The sequence below is a fragment of the Hyla sarda genome, chromosome 6 (assembly GCF_029499605.1).
Source record: "Hyla sarda isolate aHylSar1 chromosome 6, aHylSar1.hap1, whole genome shotgun sequence".
Taxonomy (NCBI): Eukaryota; Metazoa; Chordata; class Amphibia; order Anura; family Hylidae; genus Hyla; species Hyla sarda.
The window spans coordinates 69,651,781-69,674,197 of NC_079194.1; the positions used below are offsets into that span (position 1 = coordinate 69,651,781).

The following is a 22,417-nucleotide window of genomic DNA, read 5'->3' on the forward strand; positions in this document are numbered from 1 at the left end:
TTGGAGATTCCCCAGTCACGTGCATTGTAAGAATAGGCCATTGATATAAAAAACTTTTGGTAGGCTATATTCACACAGTATATTTTGAGGCTCAAAAAAACACCTGCTTTAAGTATGTTCTTAAAGGGTTACTCCGCTGCATAGAACTTAAAGGGTTACTCCGCTTCCCAGCAACCGGAACTCAATTTTCCGAACGTTAAGTGCGGGATTCTGTGTTCACGCCCGCGTGATGTCACGAGGGGGCAGGCATGAACACGGAAGCCTGCACCTAGCATTCGGAACATTGAGTTCCGGATACTGGGAAGCGGCGTAACCCTTTAAGTTCTATGCATGGTTTTGTCTGTCAAAGCTTATTTGGGTGGTTTTTTAAATGTTTTGTGCAAATCAACTTAGCTTTGCTTTTAATTTCAAATCAAATCATCTTTGCTTGTAATTCTCAAGTGTTATTAAGACTTTACGTACAGGAAATGTGTAAAGGAAAGCTGTATATTTGCCCCAAAACAAGTACCATGTCCTTATTTTTATGGCTGGCATAACTACATAATTAAATTAAACTACATGTTCTGACAGGCGTCTTCCCAGGGACTGGCATTTTACACCTCAGAATACACTCTAAAAAAAAGCTATGTGTGAACACAGCATTCAGCAAACTAATGTGACACCCATTCTGTAATACACATACAAGTACAGTATATACTATATATACCTTTATGGAATAAGAAGCAAATCCAGCACATAATAGAGTGAAGCATGACCTAGCCACTGAAGTGCCACCCCTTCTCTAGTATCATAGCCCCCAACATCTCTGAGCTCTGTTGTGTAAGCAATTCCAGATCTGTCAGTCATGATAAAAGGGGAGGGAATGGGAAGCAATGATGCCAGGGAGTGACCTTCATAATCCTGAAATGGAAGAAGTTTGGAACAACTAGAACTGTCCTAAATAGAACTCTTCCTAGAGCTGACTGGTCCATTAGGGGAGAATGACTTTGGTAAGAGAGATGACTAAGAACTCAATGCTCACTCTGGTTTTACTTCAAAGACCCTCTGTGCAGATAGGAAAAAGGTCAGCCATCACTGCAGCACTCCACCAATCTGGGCTTTAAAGGGGTACTCCGCCCCTAGACATCTTATCCCCTATCCAAAGGATAGGGGATAAGATGTCTGGACACGGGGGTCCTGCAGCTTGGGACCCCTGCGATTTCTCTGCTGCACCCAATGTTCGTTGTCTTGGGATGGATTACCCCTTTAAGACAGGGTGGCCAGAAAGAAGCCTCTTCTTAGTAAAAGACACATAAAAGCCTGCCTGGCGTTTGTAAAAAAAAAAAAAAAAAAGCACCAAAAGGATTTAGAAAAAAATAAAAAAAAGATTTTCTTAAACCAAGATTTAACTTTTTGGCCTGAATTTCTGAATTCTTAGCATCATGTCTGGAGAAAACCAGGCACTGCTCATCATCTGCCCAATACGATCTCTATAGTAAAGCATGGTGGCGGCACCATCATGCTGTGGGTTTTCTCAGGAGCTGGGACATGGAGACTTTGAAGGGATGTTGAATAGAGCAAAGTACAGAGATATTTTTAATAAAAACCTGATCCAGAGTACTCTGGACCTTAGGCCGTGCTGAAGGTTCAACTTCCAACAAGTCAGCGGCTGTAAGCACACAGGCAAGACAACACAGGAGCGGCTTAGAGACAATTGTGTGAATGTCCTTCAGTGGCCCAGACAGAGCTCTCACTTGAACCCAATTAGATATGTCTGGAGAGACCAGAAAATGACTTCCACCCACGGTCCCCATCCAACCTGACAAAGCTTGAGAGAATCGGCAGAGAAGAAAGGTAAAAATTCCCAAATTCAAGAGTGTAAACTTTGTGGCATCATACCCAAGAATACAGCAGGCTGTAATTGCTGCCAAAGGTGCAACTTTATAAATAGTTCGGATTTCAAATAAATTCCAGGGGTTAGTATCTACAGCGCCTGTGAAGATCTATACATCTGCATGGTTACAGAATACAAATTATCCTTGTGTGTAGTCTGTTCCTAAAGTTTTGTGTTACTCCCTTTGCTCATATTTGTACATTTCATTCTGCACATGTCTGTCCAAGCATGGGACTTCCGATTTCATTGGTAGCATTGCTTCCAGAGGTGAACAATTCTGCATGTACACCATCAGACAGAGCCTGAACGACAACACATTGAGGCCATACACCTTTGTACTAAGGAGATGTATGGCCTCCATACATTGTCATACAGGCTGCGCTCTTAGTTTACAAATGTTGTTGCAATTTTTGAAACCTGATTTTTCAATAGATAAATATAAAAAGGCAAAACCACTAATATCTGATGATGACTACATGTATTACGGTTTGGCTAGACAGATTGTAAAAGATTATTTTACTGCCATTAAGGGAAATTGTGATGTAAATCTAATTTTTCCTGGTTAACGTATTAAAGTATTAACTAACATATCAGTCTTTGTAAAATAATGAATAATGTACAGTGTATGGTGTTTGCACTAAACTGACTACACCAGAAGGCAGCAGTGACATTTCTAGACTGCAGTTGGCCTTAAAAGAACACATTGGCACATGTTTATTTTCATCAGCGACCACGGAATTTAGTCGCGTAAATAGGTTACATATGCCTTGGATGATGCCGCATGGTCATGTTATATCTCAGGATTGTATATATATATATATATATATATATATATATATACACTTTGAATCATGCAAGTCCTAGTATATAAGCGATAAAATGTTTACAGAGATCACGCAGCTCTATAATTTTATTTTATATATCTTCACCAAGTAAATTTTCATAAGTTTCTTTGCTAATGCATGAGAAATATTTAGCATATGCGCTGTGTCGGGGAAAAGTTGTCTCTCAGCATTTACAGGCCTTAGGCACAGGCCAATTTTTGCTTAATGCTAAATTTGATTTTGTTGTAAGCGCATTACTTTACAGACACAAGTTTGCTTTACTATCTGTATGTTTAACCCTCAGATATCCAATCTCTTACAGTGTAAGGCATCCACTCTCTTACCAAAAAAAGTTGAACATGCAACCGGGCAATGCCCACATTCACACTATATTCTTCCTTCAAAGAACCCTTTCATTTTCAGTGGTAAGTACAAAAGATGCTCTGTTCTGAAGACATTGATGCTGGTGGTATTGGTTATGGGGACACTGCTCTATGCTATATATGTCTATTATGGGGTCAGTGTTCTAACCTAGATCTGGTATGAGGTCTATGTTCTAACCTAAATCTGGTATGAGGTCTATGTTCTAACCTAGATCTGGTATGAGGTCTATGTTCTAACCTAGTTCTGGTATGAGGTCTATGTTCTAACCTAAATCTGGTATGAGGTCTATGTTCTAACCTAGTTCTGGTATGAGGTCTATGTTCTAACCTAAATCTGGTATGAGGTCTATGTTCTAACCTAGATCTGGTATGAGGTCTATGTTCTAACCTAGTTCTGGTATGAGGTCTATGTTCTAACCTAAATCTGGTATGAGGTCTATGTTCTAACCTAGTTCTGGTATGAGGTCTATGTTCTAACCTAAATCTGGTATGAGGTCTATGTTCTAACCTAGATCTGGTATGAGGTCTATGTTCTAACCTAGTTCTGGTATGAGGTCTATGTTCTAACCTAAATCTGGTATGAGGTCTATGTTCTAACCTAAATCTGGTATGAGGTCTATGTTCTAACCTAAATCTGGTATGTGGCCACTGTTATATTCCCAATTCTTTATGGGGACACTATTAAACCTAGATCTAGCATCAGGCCACTGCTTTAGGTGGCTGTCTCTGTCACCAGGACACTGTGGTTACTTCAATTATAGAGACATGGTGGAACCTAAAAATGTGCAGAACCACTGAAGTAAGATGACTTTCACCTGACCACCCCAGCTTTTCTTTTTTTGCCTAAATTGGTAGGACATATGAATAAATAAAACTTTGCCATATATCTTTTAGAGGAAAGTGACATTTTCCTCAGACTTTAGTCTTCCTTTCTCTGCCTGTGGGATGTCTGTAAATGTTCAGAAATCTCACCTGTCTTCAAATAAAATCAGTCTACTACAATACAAGATATAGAAGGCAGGGAGGAGGGAGATGCAGATGAAGATTCTGACTTAGTTTTAAAGTAAAACATCCTGAAGGGAAGAGGGTAGAACTAGAGTCAGGCTTTTGGGTGACTCACAGCACACAGCATAATAACATCATACGAAGAAGGAAACTACATCTAATACATCTAATAGCTTCTAAAGTAGTGATTTTTTTTTATTTAAACAATAGGTAAATTCAAAAAAATTGCAATACTTACATAACATGAAGATTACAAATAAGGTGTAACAAACCTCAAACCTACTGACAATATGCCTGGGCCAACAAACAGTATAACTCTTAAGCCCAATCTCTCACCCCAAAATGTTACTTTACTAGATCATGCAAGGCAAGGATCTCAAGGGTTCACTATAACAATAGTGACCTAATGTTCTCTATGTAAATATTTAATTCTTAAGTCTTATTAATTCTTAAGGATAGAGATGATAGGAAACAGCATGGGATCATTGCCATACATTTGGGATCACGTGCATGAATGTGGGGTAAAAGATGGGCTCAAATCCTCACAAAAGCCAACTTTTTTTTTTTGGCCCAGAACTACACTTTATAAAACTTTGTGAAGAGCAAACTGTTAGAATGGCCTAGGCTGTGTTGCTAAATACTAACACTTCTGGAATGTGTTATGTTCCAAAAACTAATGCGACAAAGACAAAAACAAATTCCTTTAGATGCTGTGTGGATACAAGTAAAGGTGACATAAATGTCTATATATATATATATATATATATATATATATCCAAAAATCCATGTCAATGCAGCACTATATATATATGTGTTTGTATGTAAGTTGCTGTCTACATAGTAATGCTAATGAGTGAATACTGTTTAGAATCCAACCTATACATAGTGACATTACTAATGCGATCACAAGGACAAAAGTAATAATACGTAATAAGTCATGGATCTGATATCACAATATAATATTCCAACACAAGTAACAGGCTTAAAATTCATCTGATCATTGGCCATGGTAATAGGGTGATGACAACAGATAACCTCTATGGGCCCATGCATGATCATTTTACAAAGGCATTAACTGGTACTGAAAACCAGATATCCATCAGCCTCAGAAAACCAATGGAATGATCTCATAGTGAAAAACCATAATAAACGCAATACAACTATTGTTTCATGACATACATTTCTTTTGATAAATTCAGATGTTCCATGTCAGTTTTAAGCACCCTTATGATCACAATTTCAGGCATTCTTCATACAACAACATAACGGGCACAACGAGGAGAAACTTTTCAAAGCCCCATTTTGTATGAAGTGCTAGAGTTTGTAAATTCAACAAGAAAGATTCCCAGTTTGTTAATATGCACCCATCCAATAGAGAGTGCCATGTTAAATGGTTGTCCGTTTTTTTCCCGTTAGTTTAAAAAATTACCAGAATAGGCAAAAAAAAAAAGAACAAGACAAATACCCAAACCAAAACAAAATAAGAAACCTGTATCACCTGCCCCATCCCCCAACACTGCTGCTACAACAATGCTTGGCCCTCACGTCTGTCCCAATTAATGGTACCCTTCTTGACACAAAAAAGCATTTGCCTAGCCAATCAATAGTTAAGGTGGATTACTGCCGTGGCTAGTTATTGGCAAAACAGGCAAGTGGTGTCAAGTGGTGAAGAACAAGCATCGGGGACTGTCAGGATGGCAGCAGTGGGGGATCAGGCAGGTGAGTTACAGTTTTTTTTTTTACCTATCCCTTCCACTTAAAAAATAAAAACACAAAATGCAAGACAACCCTTGTATATTATCCTTCACTTACACACACACACACTGTTTTTTTTGTAAAAGACCTCACAAACTCCAATGCGACTCTATAAGGCCACAAACATAAGCTGTGTATACATACTCCATACTTTCCTGTAGCCTATACATACTCCATACTTTCCTATAGCCTTTAGGGTAGGGTCACGCATGTCCGAACCCTCTCTCCACCAACATCTTCTGTGATGGAGAGTCGGGAAGTTGCCATACACCTTAGCTAGTTGACCAAACCCAGTGGTGGCGAGTTTGGCCAAATTGGATGTGTATAGGCACCATTAAAGCAGAGCACAGAGTAATTGTATGGGAACCGTTTAGTGCAGCAACATTAGATTTTTTTTTTTTTGATAGTCGTGAAACAAATATTCAAGTGGACTTCAGGCTTGAAAAGTTTGAGATATTGCTGGACTTATAATGTGTATAAAACAATATAAATCTACTAAATGAAATGGGTGGCAAGTATTGTTACCATTTGGTGGAAACAGAAAAGTTAACTGCTTGTTTATAAGATTGTGGCAGAAAAATGTTGCATTTTATTTTGTATTCTTAACAGCAGTTTCTCGGTCATAAACTCTGCGACCAGCTGTTATTTTAAGGGTAGGGTCCCACGCGCCATATTTTCTGCGGCATATTTTCATACCCATTGAAGTCAATGGATTGCAAAATTTCACTACCCATTGACTTCAATATGCAGCAGCAAATATGGCATATGGGACCCTACCCTTAAGAGGGTAGAGTTTGACCTAGAAACTGCTGCTAAGAATGAAAAATAAAATGCTGCATATTTTCTGCTACAATCCTATAAACAGGCAGTTAAATTTTCTGTTTCCACCAAATAGATGCAATATTTGTCACCCATTTAATTTAGTAAATTTATATTGTTTTATACACATTATAAGTCCAGCAAAATCTCAATCTTTTCAAGCCTGAAGTCCACTTGAATATTTGTTTCATGACTATCAATCATTTGGTTTAAGAAAAAAAAAATAATCTAATGTTGCTGCACTAAACGGTTCCCATACAATTACTCTCTGCTCTGCTTTAATGGTACCTATACACTTTCAATTTGGCCAAACTCGCCACCGCTGGGTTTGGTCAACTAGCTAAGATGTATGGCAACTTCCCAACTCTCCACCACAGATGATGTTGGTGGAGAGAGGGATCAGACATGTTGGACCTTCCCTGCCTGACCCTTATGCAATAGGAGGGATAAGACAGTGCCAGAGCAGTCTGGCTGTGGCTTACCTCTCCCCTTAGACAACTCATGATCATTTGGCTGTGCCAAGTATTAATGTGTATGGGAAGGACAAGAGAAACCATTATTGAAAATGTATTGGCACCTTAAGGTTGTAGGCACTTGAAGACCTCTGATGTAATTGACAGGCAGTGGCTGCGCTTAGCTTGTGAAGGCCCCATGGTTCTGAGCTAAAGGTGGCCATGTACAGTTATTTAGTCCATATTATTATTTAGTCCATACAGTTGTTCAGACTGACCCTACAATGACAATGGGTGAAGGAAACTATTTTTCCGTGAAAGTTCTAAGAATATTCTTTCTCAAAAGATTTTTTAATGGAGGATCTTTCCTGAATAAAAGATGTTTTGTCCAACAACTGGCTTAAAATTTCAAACACAGCCGACTTCTCCCCAGAAAATGACAGCCTGTCATCATTTGACTAAAAGAATAGTTCTTTGTTATATTTCATCAGGCGAATGTTCGTTTTTATTGAAATAATCCATTTTCATCAACTTTAATCTAATGTGTATGGGCACCTCAAGGCTCAATTCTATCTTCTTGAAACATACATTTAGGAATTTAGATTTGATCCAATTGTATTTGGTGCCTATGTATTTATTCTATAGATATAGGAGGCATTGGGATTTACATCTTAAAAAGTTATGATGGTAGAAGGTGGTCCAAAAAATTAGGTTAAGAAGGATAAAATGCAAATCTGCTTATGGCAGCTCCATTGCCGGTCCCTTTGGTGCACAGAAGATGAGATCAATGAAGCATCTATCTCCCTCTCTCTCTAGTGTCTTATCCTTCTGTTGAGTTTTTGACCATTCTGAACAACCTGAGGATATCATCTCTTTATTCTGTCCACGTATTGAGACTGATGCCTAGAGGTGACCTTTACATATTTAATGATCACCTTTAGTCTTCAGATTTCCACGGCCAGAATCCGGGCAATTTGTCTGTTGTGCGTATGGAAATGAAGGTTTTAATCCAGTCCCGGTCGCCTCCCTTGATTGCTCCTACAATTGATTATCCCCGATGCAATTAATCTAAAACACTGGCAGTCGCCTCATCTCAACAACAGCCACTAAAATGATGCAAATACCCACGCCGGCATCTTATCTCTTCAAGAATTACATACAAAGCTCCGTCTTTGACCTTCAAAGCCCTCAATGAAACTTCAGTGCCCTACATCTCCGCATCTGTAAATAATTGCTAATGTGTTCCACTTTGTCAGTGATCTAAATCTCTCATAATCACCTCTTATTCTTATCCTATTACTGTGGGACTGTACCCATATAGTATTATTCCATTTCCTGTATCACATAACCTAATTGCTAACATATATTGCCATTTTATTCATTGAGATTTTCTCTGCATTCACTATACAGGCCCATTGTTTTGATGGGGCATTTATTTAACGAATTGGTCTTGTTTCTGGTTAAACCTTGGGTTCCCCTGCTGACTTGGTCGCCAGTTAAACTTTTATGAGACATAGACTTTTATGTTTTGAAATACACATTTCTGCAGTCTGTAGGAATGGCATATGGATATATAGAATCCCATGGAACATGTAAGAGTATTAACTAGATAGCAGCTCCTCATCCTGAGAGCAATGACCTTACTATAATATTAAGGTCTAAGACTGGTGATGACTTTTGCCAGTAAGGCTGTAAGGGTCAAGAAAAATAGATATAACACACAGATTTGGGGACCTTTTTCAGTCTCTCCTCTTTCTTCCTCCTGTTTCTCCTGCATTGGTCCTCCCACTCTCCAAAGATCTTCTTCTTCTTCTCCTGTTTTCTCTCTTCTTTTCCTCCCCCTGTCTCACACCCACCCTTTCTTCGTCCCCCTCCCCCCCTTTCCTTCACCCTCCTCTTTCCTCGCTCTCTCACACACCCTGTGCAGTCTTTGAACATTAGACAATCCCCTATTAACCAGCCAGTTAAACTGAATTTTGCGCATGGCTCCTCTCCCCTCCACTACTTATCTTCTCCTAAAATGTAGACACCTGCACTCTATTAACCATGTACTGCCAAAATCCCATCATTGCCTTTGAATCCAACAGAAAACCTGAGGAGCCTATCCCACTGCTCCGTCTCTCTCCTCCGCTTTACCGACACCCTTCCAAAAACGTATAACCCCTTCATTGCCAGCAATCCTCCCAGTGACCACTGGCCATTCGCAGGTTAATGACGGCTGGCTGCTTAAATAAAATTCCTTCAAGCATCTTATAAATGTGTAATTGTAACCACTAGCCACTTTGGGACACATAATAAATAGGAGCATCAATTGAAAAGGTTTCCTGGAAGGAGGGGAGGTAGGAATGAGGTGTTGTGGATGGTGGCGGCGGTGGAGTGAGGGAAAGGGAGGGGGGGGGGGGAAGGGGGCTGAGATCTATCAGGGTGAATTCATAGCTATTGATTTTCTCCTGGCTGGGGAGGGACGGCATATTCTATTCAGTGCAATGTTCCTCTGCAGATTATGTTAAGAGGCAGGCTTGGCTGAGGTGAGGCTCAGCGGATGCGCTATGCGTGTTTAATGCGTCAAACTGTTCTCATCGCTCAATGGAGACACTTAGCAATTCAGAGCATGTCCCATCACAGCCCAGCTCCCGAGGAGGAAGGGCCAAAATGTCCCACAGGCTGACAGCCGGGGCTGGAGCCTGTGTGTGCCTGCCTTGTGTAGGTGAAATCACACTATAGAGCAAGTGTGCAATGTAAAATAACCTCACTGTAATGTGATGGACCATTTGGTAGGCCTGTGGGTAGCATTCTATCTATCTATCTATCTATCTATCTATCTATCTATCTGTCTATCTGTCTATCTGTGTATCAGAGTATGTACATTGTAGGGATATATTGTTTCTGTTTTGCATATTATTATACACATTTTTATGTGGGTGTGTATATATATATATATATATATATATATATATATATATATACACACACACATCTAAACACAAACATATATATATATATATATTGATGTTTTAGATTCAGAATAAATAATGTAACAGTCAATCTGGGCATAAATAGGACTATATGGGTAATCTCTATGCAAGTGAAGCCGCTACAATACATGGATTTGCTGTGAGTGAAAGGTTTTGCTCCTCTAACCTTTGTAATCTGTCTATGAATATCTGACTTTATTGTATATAAGATACCTATAATACATTATGGGTGCATTATATGTGTATGTCAGATGACATACAGATCATGAGAATGTCTTCCCCTTCTATTGGCTTGCTTGCGTTACAGCAGATGTGTTTTGGGTGCAATACAAGTATATGCTGTGTATACAGGTCCTGACTGATCATTTATGGCGTTCCTTAACCATTAATACAAAGCCATAGTTACATAGTTGTAAGTTGAAATAAAAAAAAATAATGCAAGGGTCCATCATGTCCACGTCATAATCCTTCAGTGCTGATCTGTTATACATTATGATATAATAAAACATTAATGTCAGGTGCCTCTGTGAGTGCATGGCATGTAAGGGCTGAAGCTGTGTGTTGGGCCAATGACTTGTATGTATGTAGATGTATATTATGTATGTTACCTCCTCCAGGCCTTGAGGTAATAAGGACAGTACATGTCGTCATACGTCCGCTGTAAAATAGATGACTATGTGTGGGAGGTGTAAGTGCTATGTTGTTTTTCCAAGCCTGTGTGAACATATGCGCCTGCATTTTGTGTATGAAACTATACAAGGTCTGGACCCTGCATATGGTGTGTGTATGTGCTTGGCATCCTCTTTGTAGTGTGCGTATCTGTCAGTATATGTGTGCGGACATGTGTGGTGGCAATCTGTTGAGAAAGCAGCCAGGGATAGCAGTAAATACACAGACACACACTAGTGTACACAGAATCACACACCAATGGCCCCAGCAGCCAGGGATAGCAGTATATACACAGACACACACTAGTGTACACAGAATCACACACCAATGGCCCCAGCAGCCAGGGATAGCAGTATATACACAGACACACACTAGTGTACACAGAATCACACACCAATGGCCCCAGCAGCCAGGGATAGCAGTATATACACAGACACACACTAGTGTACACAGAATCACACACCAATGGCCCCAGCAGCCAGGGATAGCAGTATATACACAGACACACACTAGTGTACACAGAATCACACACCAATGGCCCCAGCAGCCAGGGATAGCAGTATATACACAGACACACACTAGTGTACACAGAATCACACACCAATGGCCCCAGCAGCCAGGGATGGCAGTATATACACAGACACACACTAGTGTACACAGAATCACACACCAATGGCCCCAGCAGCCAGGGATAGCAGTATATACACAGACACACACTAGTGTACACAGAATCACACACCAATGGCCCCAGCAGCCAGGGATAGCAGTATATACACAGACACACACTAGTGTACACAGAATCACACACCAATGGCCCCAGCAGCCAGGGATGGCAGTATATACACAGACACACACTAGTGTACACAGAATCACACACCAATGGCCCCAGCAGCCAGGGATAGCAGTATATACACAGACACACACTAGTGTACACAGAATCACACACCAATGGCCCCAGCAGCCAGGGATAGCAGTATATACACAGACACACACTAGTGTACACAGAATCACACACCAATGGCCCCAGCAGCCAGGGATGGCAGTATATACACAGACACACACTAGTGTACACAGAATCACACACCAATGGCCCCAGCAGCCAGGGATAGCAGTATATACACAGACACACACTAGTGTACACAGAATCACACACCAATGGCCCCAGCAGCCAGGGATGGCAGTATATACACAGACACACACTAGTGTACACAGAATCACACACCAATGGCCCCAGCAGCCAGGGATAGCAGTATATACACAGACACACACTAGTGTATACAGAATCACACACCAATGGCCCCAGCAGCCAGGGATAGCAGTATATACACAGACACACACTAGTGTACACAGAATCACACACCAATGGCCCCAGCAGCCAGGGATAGCAGTATATACACAGACACACACTAGTGTACACAGAATCACACACCAATGGCCCCAGCAGCCAGGGATAGCAGTATATACACAGACACACACTAGTGTACACAGAATCACACACCAATGGCCCCAGCAGCCAGGGATAGCAGTATATACACAGACACACACTAGTGTACACAGAATCACACACCAATGGCCCCAGCAGCCAGGGATAGCAGTAAATACACAGACACACACTAGTGTACACAGAATCACACACCAATGGCCCCAGCAGCCAGGGATAGCAGTATATACACAGACACACACTAGTGTACACAGAATCACACACCAATGGCCCCAGCAGCCAGGGATAGCAGTATATACACAGACACACACTAGTGTACACAGAATCACACACCAATGGCCCCAGCAGCCAGGGATAGCAGTATATACACAGACACACACTAGTGTACACAGAATCACACACCAATGGCCCCAGCAGCCAGGGATAGCAGTAAATACACAGACACACACGTGTACACAGAATCACACACCAATGGCCCCAGCAGCCAGGGATGGCAGTATATACACAGACACACACTAGTGTACACAGAATCACACACCAATGGCCCCAGCAGCCAGGGATAGCAGTATATACACAGACACACACTAGTGTACACAGGATCACACACCAATGGCCCCAGCAGCCAGGGATAGCAGTATATACACAGACACACACTAGTGTACACAGAATCACACACCAATGGCCCCAGCAGCCAGGGATAGCAGTAAATAAACAGACACACACTAGTGTACACAGAATCACACACCAATGGCCCCAGCAGCCAGGGATAGCAGTATATACACAGACACACACTAGTGTACACAGAATCACACACCAATGGCCCCAGCAGCCAGGGATGGCAGTATATACACAGACACACACTAGTGTACACAGAATCACACACCAATGGCCCCAGCAGCCAGGGATGGCAGTATATACACAGACACACACTAGTGTACATAGAATCACACACCAATGGCCCCAGCAGCCAGGGATAGCAGTATATACACAGACACACACTAGTGTACACAGAATCACACACCAATGGCCCCAGCAGCCAGGGATAGCAGTATATACACAGACACACACTAGTGTACACAGAATCACACACCAATGGCCCCAGCAGCCAGGGATAGCAGTATATACACAGACACACACTAGTGTACACAGAATCACACACCAATGGCCCCAGCAGCCAGGGATAGCAGTATATACACAGACACACACTAGTGTACACAGAATCACACACCAATGGCCCCAGCAGTCAGGGATAGCAGTATATACACAGACACACACTAGTGTACACAGAATCACACACCAATGGCCCCAGCAGCCAGGGATAGCAGTATATACACAGACACACACTAGTGTACACAGAATCACACACCAATGGCCCCAGCAGCCAGGGATAGCAGTATATACACAGACACACACTAGTGTACACAGAATCACACACCAATGGCCCCAGCAGCCAGGGATGGCAGTATATACACAGACACACACTAGTGTACACAGAATCACACACCAATGGCCCCAGCAGCCAGGGATGGCAGTATATACACAGACACACACTAGTGTACACAGAATCACACACCAATGGCCCCAGCAGCCAGGGATGGCAGTATATACACAGACACACACTAGTGTACACAGAATCACACACCAATGGCCCCAGCAGCCAGGGATGGCAGTATATACACAGACACACACTAGTGTACACAGAATCACACACCAATGGCCCCAGCAGCCAGGGATAGCAGTATATACACAGACACACACTAGTGTACACAGAATCACACACCAATGGCCCCAGCAGCCAGGGATGGCAGTATATACACAGACACACACTAGTGTACACAGAATCACACACCAATGGCCCCAGCAGCCAGGGATGGCAGTATATACACAGACACACACTAGTGTACACAGAATCACACACCAATGGCCCCAGCAGCCAGGGATGGCAGTATATACACAGACACACACTAGTGTACATAGAATCACACACCAATGGCCCCAGCAGCCAGGGATAGCAGTATATACACAGACACACACTAGTGTACACAGAATCACACACCAATGGCCCCAGCAGCCAGGGATAGCAGTATATACACAGACACACACTAGTGTACACAGAATCACACACCAATGGCCCCAGCAGCCAGGGATAGCAGTATATACACAGACACACACTAGTGTACACAGAATCACACACCAATGGCCCCAGCAGCCAGGGATAGCAGTATATACACAGACACACACTAGTGTACACAGAATCACACACCAATGGCCCCAGCAGCCAGGGATAGCAGTATATACACAGACACACACTAGTGTACACAGAATCACACACCAATGGCCCCAGCAGTCAGGGATAGCAGTATATACACAGACACACACTAGTGTACACAGAATCACACACCAATGGCCCCAGCAGCCAGGGATAGCAGTATATACACAGACACACACTAGTGTACACAGAATCACACACCAATGGCCCCAGCAGTCAGGGATAGCAGTATATACACAGACACACACTAGTGTACACAGAATCACACACCAATGGCCCCAGCAGCCAGGGATAGCAGTATATACACAGACACACACTAGTGTACACAGAATCACACACCAATGGCCCCAGCAGCCAGGGATAGCAGTATATACACAGACACACACTAGTGAACACAGAATCACACACCAATGGCCCCAGCAGCCAGGGATAGCAGTATATACACAGACACACACTAGTGTACACAGAATCACACACCAATGGCCCCAGCAGCCAGGGATAGCAGTATATACACAGACACACACTAGTGTACACAGAATCACACACCAATGGCCCCAGCAGCCAGGGATAGCAGTATATACACAGACACACACTAGTGTACACAGAATCACACACCAATGGCCCCAGCAGCCAGGGATAGCAGTATATACACAGACACACACTAGTGTACACAGAATCACACACCAATGGCCCCAGCAGCCAACCTGAAAGCTCGAATTATCACATTATGCAATTGTTCCTCTTCTGTTCACAGACCCAGTGTGTGTGCATTGAATAGGTGGCACTGCCATAGTGCATGTGCTATACATTGAATGATCTGATTATCTAACACACACACGTCTGCTGTGCCTCAGGCAGTGTGTGTGTATGAATGTGCCTGTGTGTTTGTACATATGGGAATAATGTGAGGGTAAGGCTGGATTGCTGACCTGCAGTGATTGAAGAGGGGACTGTGGGGGAGGGGTGGGTGGTCTGTGTACCACTGTACTAATCATACAGTTACCTCGCTCCGCCTGACACACAGTCCTCTACCCCCTTCAAGTAGGCTGTGTTTAACCCCTTCACTCACACAACAGTGTACTGCAGGGCTTTCTGGCATGGCACATGGTAAAAGGAGGGGCAGCTGAGGGGCATCTGTGGGTTGCAGTCTACCAGTGATGACCCAGCCGTCAGCAACACATATAGGCTAAGAGAAATAAGGAATAGTCACAGGCCTCTGGAAAACTCAAAACATGACACAAGATCCTACCTGTGCTGTAAAGGCCTATTACACTGTGAATATATATATATATATATATATATATATATATATATATAGACAGCCCCTATGCAAAAAAGCTCTGCAACTATTGCAGCAATAGGTGAAGTGAAGGCTCTGCAATGTGCGGCATTGCCTTTGCCTGCAGCTCTGTGTAGTATGTTTAGGCCTCTCCAGCACTTAATCTATTTGCATTGATTTTTTTCCTTTGCACCAGCAATGCATGACATCCATTTTACATATGTCCAGATATAAGGCTTCATAGTCCCCCACTTCTGTAGCCATGCTCAATAGCCAAGCGTGCACTTGTCTCATAGCAGAGGCGAAACACACACACACAATGCACCCGGAGCCATGTATCCTTACACACCTTTTACTACACTCTGTGCCCCACTGCTTCCATCTTAACCAAATCTATCATTCACATCATCACAATGAATGCCTGGAAGTGGATCGGTCCCCCCCCCCCCCCATCCCCTTCGCCCTCCTCCCTCCCCCCCCCCCTCCAGTTTATTAGCTCAGTCTAGCCGCCCCTTGTTTAAAAAATGAAATGATAAGATGGAGGAATATGTAGTTTTCTGATTCAGGAGAGAGGGAGGGGAACAGGAGAGCAGAAGAGGAGGGTGAACAATGTGAGATAAAGGAAAAGGGGGTCTCATCCAGTCACCAAAATACCTTCAAGGCAACATGTTCTCCACAATCCAGAATGGGTCATGACTTCTTCATTCTTTTTGCTGGTTTCATTTTCACTTATAGATTTGCTCTTGCAGACCCCTCTGGAGTATAACCAGTAGTCTGTGCCCACAGCAATTGTCATTAAACTGAATGCAGCAAATGCTCCCACAGTGGTTAAGAGCATCTGAACACCTCTATCAAACAGACCCATAATTCTTCATTCTATAGACATCCAACAGTCTTCTGGTTTGGGGGTTGGGTGGGTGATAGAAGAGCTAAAAGATGGAAGGGTTTTCTTTTCTTTCTTTTCTTTTGTAGCTAGCAAGAATGCAAGACCTTGCCCAATATGAAGAAGAGGTATCCTAATAGAAAAATAGCAAAAGTAAAGCAGCTGGAAGGCTTGTGGATGGAGAGCTCGTTGTCCATCAGATCATGTCCAAATGCAGGTTAATAGAAAGAAATAGTGCAGGCAGACACAGGCGGCAGAGCTGACACACAGAGATGGTCTAATCTCTCTAATCCCTTTTCCTAAAATTCTGGTCTTCAGTTTCCATAAGTGATGGCTAATTGTGAGGCTGTGATCAGCAGGAAGAAGGGTGCAGTATCTTCATCACCAACCTTCAGCATCAGGACCAAGGCAAGGGGGGATGATAGGGTTAGGAATGCAGGCTCTGCTTTCCTTATTTTGCTCTGCAGTCTGCGCCATGTAAAAAGGGGGAAAAAAGCAGATATTTTTCTCTTCTTCTTCTTCTTCTTGTTCTCCCTCCCTGCTCCTGACAGCTATGTCTTGTCTTGTCCCCTTTTCTGGTGTCTGCTGGAGTGTGGGATCTCTCTCTCTTCCCTGCTGTGGATTACACCACAAGTCTCCTCTGGATGCTGTAAGGTTTGGCTTCAGACGGACTGCGGCTTTTGCAATCCATGGTTGTAGAGCTGAAGATCACGGTGAGGCCCCCACTTAGATGTCCTGGGAGGGAGGCAGGCTTGCTGTGTAGGGTGGGCTTCCTCTGCTGCATGGAAGTGATGCTCCAGCTGTTCTCTGTGGATCTCCTTTGCTGAGGATGTGGTGCTGAAATGGACAGCTCCTAGACACCAGCACTGCTGCTGCTGGAGAGCACTTTCATGTAGGACCTCCTGTACTGGAACAGCCAGCTGGTGGAAACCTTCATGTCCCTCCTCTCTTTGCTGTCCTAAGTCACCACCCCTGTTCAGCTTCCAGGAGGGGGTGTCAATTCTTGCAGCCCCCCTTCTCCTTTGCCTTTTCCCCCATATAAGTTCCTCAGCACAAATCTATCCCAGTAGCCTAAAAATGCACCCCAGGTTCTGCTCTTTACCCTGGCAATGTCTCTCTGGATTATGTATTGTGTCTCATTTTTGGGACAATAGCAATAGCAGTGGAACAATAGCAGTGAAACAATGCCCTGTACCTATCTCAATGGGTTATATTTAAGTAACCACTCAAATGCCCTAGAGCAGTGGTCTCAAAATGTGGCCCTTCAGATGTTGCAAAACCTCAACTCCCATCTTGCCCGGACAGCCAACGGCTGTCCGGGCAAGCTGCGAGTTGAGGTTTGCAACATCTGGAGGTCCGCAGTTTGAGACTACTACCCTAGAGAGTAAGGCATTGTACTTATACAAAATCTACTTCAGTAGGTTTAACTATTTAGCGTCCCACGAGTTCTGACCCCCCCCTTTTGTTGTAGCTAAAGGGATTATGGGAGTTTTGCAACATCTGGAGGATCACAGTTTAAGGCCACTGGTCTACAACCAGAAAGGAGTTATTTTCCCTCCCCTTCTTTCCTCTTTGCTCAGTTTTAGTGAATGAAAATGTGCAGTGAAACAATGTCCTGTATCTATCTCAATGGGTTATATTTAGGTAGCGTCTTTAAAGAGGAAGCGTTTAACCCCCTTAATACCCCAGATCAGTGGTCTTAAACTGTGGCCCTTAAGATGTTGCAAATCTTCAACGGCTGTCCGGGCATGCTGGGAGTTGAAGTTTTGCAACATCTGGAGGGCCACAGTTTGAGACCACTGCCCTAGAGAGTAAGGCATTGTACTTATACAAAATCTACTTAAGTAGGTTTAACTATTTAGCGCCCGGCGAGTTCTGACTCCCCCCTTTCTGTTGTAGCTAAAGGGATTATGGAAGTTTTGCAACATCTGGAGGGCCACAGTTTGAGACACTGTCCTAGAGAGTAAGACGTCTCTTTGCTGTCCTAAGTCACTACCCCTGTTCAGCTTCCAGGAGGGGGTGTCAATTCTTGCAGCCACCCTTCTCCTTTGCATTTTCCCCAATATAAGTTCCTCAGCACAAATCTATCCCAATAGCTTAAAATGCACCCCAAGTACTGCTCTTTACCCAGGCGATGTCCCTCTGGATTATGTAATTATGTATTGTGTCTCATTTTTGGGACAATAGAAATTGTCTATTGTATATGAACTTTACTCCAATTCAGTGGTCTTGGGGGGTGGTGGTGGTAGCAGCAGGGAGGGGGTGACACCTATTTAAAATATTCTCTTCCATCTGTCTATAACCAGGGAAGGGGGGGTTGTCCTCCCTCCCCTACTTTTCTCTCTGCTCAGTTTTATTGAATGAAAATGAGCAGTGAAATAATGGGCTGTATTTATCTCACTGGGTTATATTCAGGTAACCCCCAAATGCCCTATAGCAGTGGTCTTAAAAAGGCGGCCCTCCAGATGTTGCAAAACCTCAACTCTCAGCTTGCCCGGACAGCCTTTGGTTGTCCGAGCAAGCTGGGAGTTGATGCTTTGCAACGTCTGGAGGTCCGCAGTTTGAGACCACAGCCCTAAAGAGTAAGGCATTGTACTTATCCAGAGTCTACTTCAATAGGCTTAACTATTTAGTGCCCCGCGAGTTCTGCCCCCCCCCCTTCTGTAGCTAAAGGGATTATGGAAGTTTTGCAACATCTGGAGGACCACAGTTTAAGACCACTGGTCTATAACCAGAAAGGAGTTGTTTTCCCTCCCCTTATTTTCTCTTTGCTCAGTTTTAGTGAATGAAAATGTGCAGTGAAACAATGTCCTGTATCTATCTCAATGGTTTATATTTAGGTAGCGTCATTAAAGAGGAAGCGTTTAACCCCCCTAATACCCTAGATCAGTGATCTTAAAATGTGGCCATTAAGATGTTGCAAAACTTCAACGGCTGTCCGGGCATACTGAGAATTGAAGTTATGCAACATCTGGAGGTCCACAGTTTGGGACCACTTCCCTAGAGAGTAAAGTATTGTACTTAGACAAAATCTACTTGAGTAGGTTTTACTATTTAGCGCCCATCGAGTTCTAACACCCCCCTTTCTGTGGTAGCTAAAGGGATTATGGATGTTTTGTAACATCTGGAGGGCCACAGATTGAGACACTGTCCTAGAGAATAAGGCATCTCTTTGCTGTCCTAAGTCACTACCCCTGTTCAGCTTCCAGGAGGGGGTGTCAATTCCTGCAGCCCCCCTTCTCCTTTGCATTTTCCCCCATATAAGTTACTCAGCACCAATCTATCCCAATAGCCTAATAATGCACCCCAGGCTCTGCTCTTTACCCAGGCGATGTCCCTTTGGATTATGTATTGTGTCTCATTTTTGGGACAATAGCAATCGTCTATTGAATATGAACTTTACTCCAATTAAGTGGTCTTGGGGGGTGGTGGTGGTAGCAGCACGGAGGGGGTGACACCTATTTAAAAAATTCTCTACCATCTGTCTATAACCAGGGAAGGGGGGGTTGTCCTCCCTCCCCTTCTTTTCTCTCTGCTCAGTTTTAGTTAATTAAAATGAGCAGTGAAACAATGCTCTGTATTTATCTCACTGGGTTATATTTAGGTAACCCCCAGTGGTCTTAAAATGTGGCCCTCCAGATGTTGCAAAACCTCACCTCTCAGCTTGCCCGGAAAGCCAACAGTCATGCTGGGAGTTTAAGTTTTGCAACATCTGGAGGGTCACAGTTTGAGACCACTGCCCTAGAGAGTAAGGAATTGTACTTATACAGAGTCTACTTCAGTTTGGCTTAACTATTTAGCGCCCGGCAAGTTCTGAAACCCTCCCACCCTCTGTTGTAGCTAAAGGGGTTATGGAAGGAAGGTCTGTCTGTGTCAGAAAAGAGGAAGCATTTAACCTCCAATACCCTAGAGCAGTGGTCTAAACCTGTGGCCCTCCAGATGTTGCAAAACTTCAACAATAATAATCCTCTATTGCAGTGGTCTCAACCTTTATTGCCTGTGTACCCCTTGACAGCCCATTCCCAAAAATGTTTACCCCCATATTAGAGACATTTTGTAATGATTATAGTATAATTCATATGCTTTACTTGCCCCTAATCCTCTCCCTATATCCCCGGTCCCCCGATTTGCAGGTGATGTCTTTTCTAACCAGAATTGTTTACTTTTCTTTTCTTCACTATCTGGCCTAGACCACCATTAAAGGGGTACTCCGCCCCTAGACATCTTATCCCCTATCGAAAGGATAGGGGATAAGATGTCAGATCGCGGGGGTCCCGCCGCTGGGGACCCCCGGGATCTCGGCTGCAGCACCCACCTGTTGCGGCTTCCGGCAGCGCTGGAGGCTCTCATCCTAATGCCTCACGACCACGGTGATGGGAGATCGTGGCGGTGGGACCCCCGCGATCTGACATCTTATCCCCTATCCTTTCGATAGGGGATAAGATGTCTAGGGGCTGAGTACCCCTTTAAGATTTCTCCCATACAAGACTTCTCCACAGAACCAGCCAAACAAACATTTTAGGCTAGGTTCACACTACGGAATTTCTGCCTGCAATTCCACTTTGTAATGTATAGTGCAGTGAATGGTTTTCCCTTCACAAATTCACACTTCGGAATTTGTGAAGCGGAATTTGTGAACAGAAAATCTGCTTGGATATTTCTGAGCAACGCCATTCTTCAGGCGGAAATACTCGCGGAACACATTGCAGTCTATTGGAGACTGCAGTGTCCCAGCGATCCTAGCGCCGACTGATTCAGTTGGCGCTGGCCGCACTTGGAATCTCCGGGTGGAAATTTTCTGCCCAGATATTCCGTAGTCTGAACCTAGCCTTAGGCTCCTTTTTGCAGTACACACCTATTTATAAACACCCCATGTTTGTTGTCTCACACAGTAATAGTACCTGCTTTGCATCCCCATAAAGTTGTTAGGCCCCGCTATGCCCCCAAATATAGCTGTAGGCCCCCAAACTGCCCCATATATAGTTGAAGGCCACCATACTGTCCCACTTTGGTGCTCCACTGCTCCTCTGGTCTGGGGACCTATTGCTATGGCTCATAGCAGTAGGTCCCCAGTCTGAAGGTGGCAGTGGAACAACAAACTGATGGTCGTTACTGCCCACAGCAGCCCAGTGCCCACGCTCCCCCTTTGCTGTCCTCCTTTTCTGCTCCTCAGTGCAGTGACGTCACCCTACCATTTCTTTCAAAGTGGTCCAGACCAGTAACCAGTGGCTGTGGCTGCCATTACTGATTTTTTTTTTAAGTACCCCCTGGAGGACTGCTTAGTACCGCTGAGAACCACTGCTCTATTGCATATGAACTTTACACACATTAAGTGGTCCTGGGGGGGTGAGGGGGTTGGTAGCAGCAGGGAGGGGGTGACACCTATTTTAAAAAAATTCTCTCACATCTGTCTATAACTAGGGAATTGGGTTGTTCTCCCTCCCCTTCCTTTCTCTCTGCTCAGTTTTAGTCAATGAAAATGGAGGAAGTGATTAACCCCCGAGTACTCTAGAGCAGTGGTCTCAAATTGTGTCCCTCCAGATGATGCAAAACTTCAACTCCCAGCAGCCGTTGGCTGTCTGGTCATCCTGGGAATTGAAGTTTTGCAACATCTGGAGGGCCACAATTTGAGACCACTTCCCTAAAGAGTGAGGCATCGTATTTATACAGATTTTACTTCAGTAGGTTTAACTATTTAGTGCCCGGCGAGTTCTGAATCCCCCTCTCTGTTGTAGATAAAGGGGTTATGGAAGGCAGGTTTGTCGGTGGCAATCTCAGATGAGCACTTTC

The 22,417-nt window shown here is 43.6% G+C and overlaps 1 protein-coding gene across 1 annotated transcript in view; it reads right to left on the reverse strand.

The window, feature by feature from the left end:
• CACNG2 (calcium voltage-gated channel auxiliary subunit gamma 2) overlaps window positions 1-17,554 on the reverse strand; it is a 153,759-nt gene extending 136,205 nt beyond the window's left edge. The window contains exon 1 of the mRNA XM_056524083.1: window positions 16,399-17,554. Within this exon, the coding sequence (XP_056380058.1) occupies window positions 16,399-16,609 (211 nt within the window). The 5' untranslated portion in view covers window positions 16,610-17,554. The remainder of the gene's footprint in view (window positions 1-16,398) is intronic.
• Between the last annotated feature and the right edge of the window lie 4,863 nt (window positions 17,555-22,417).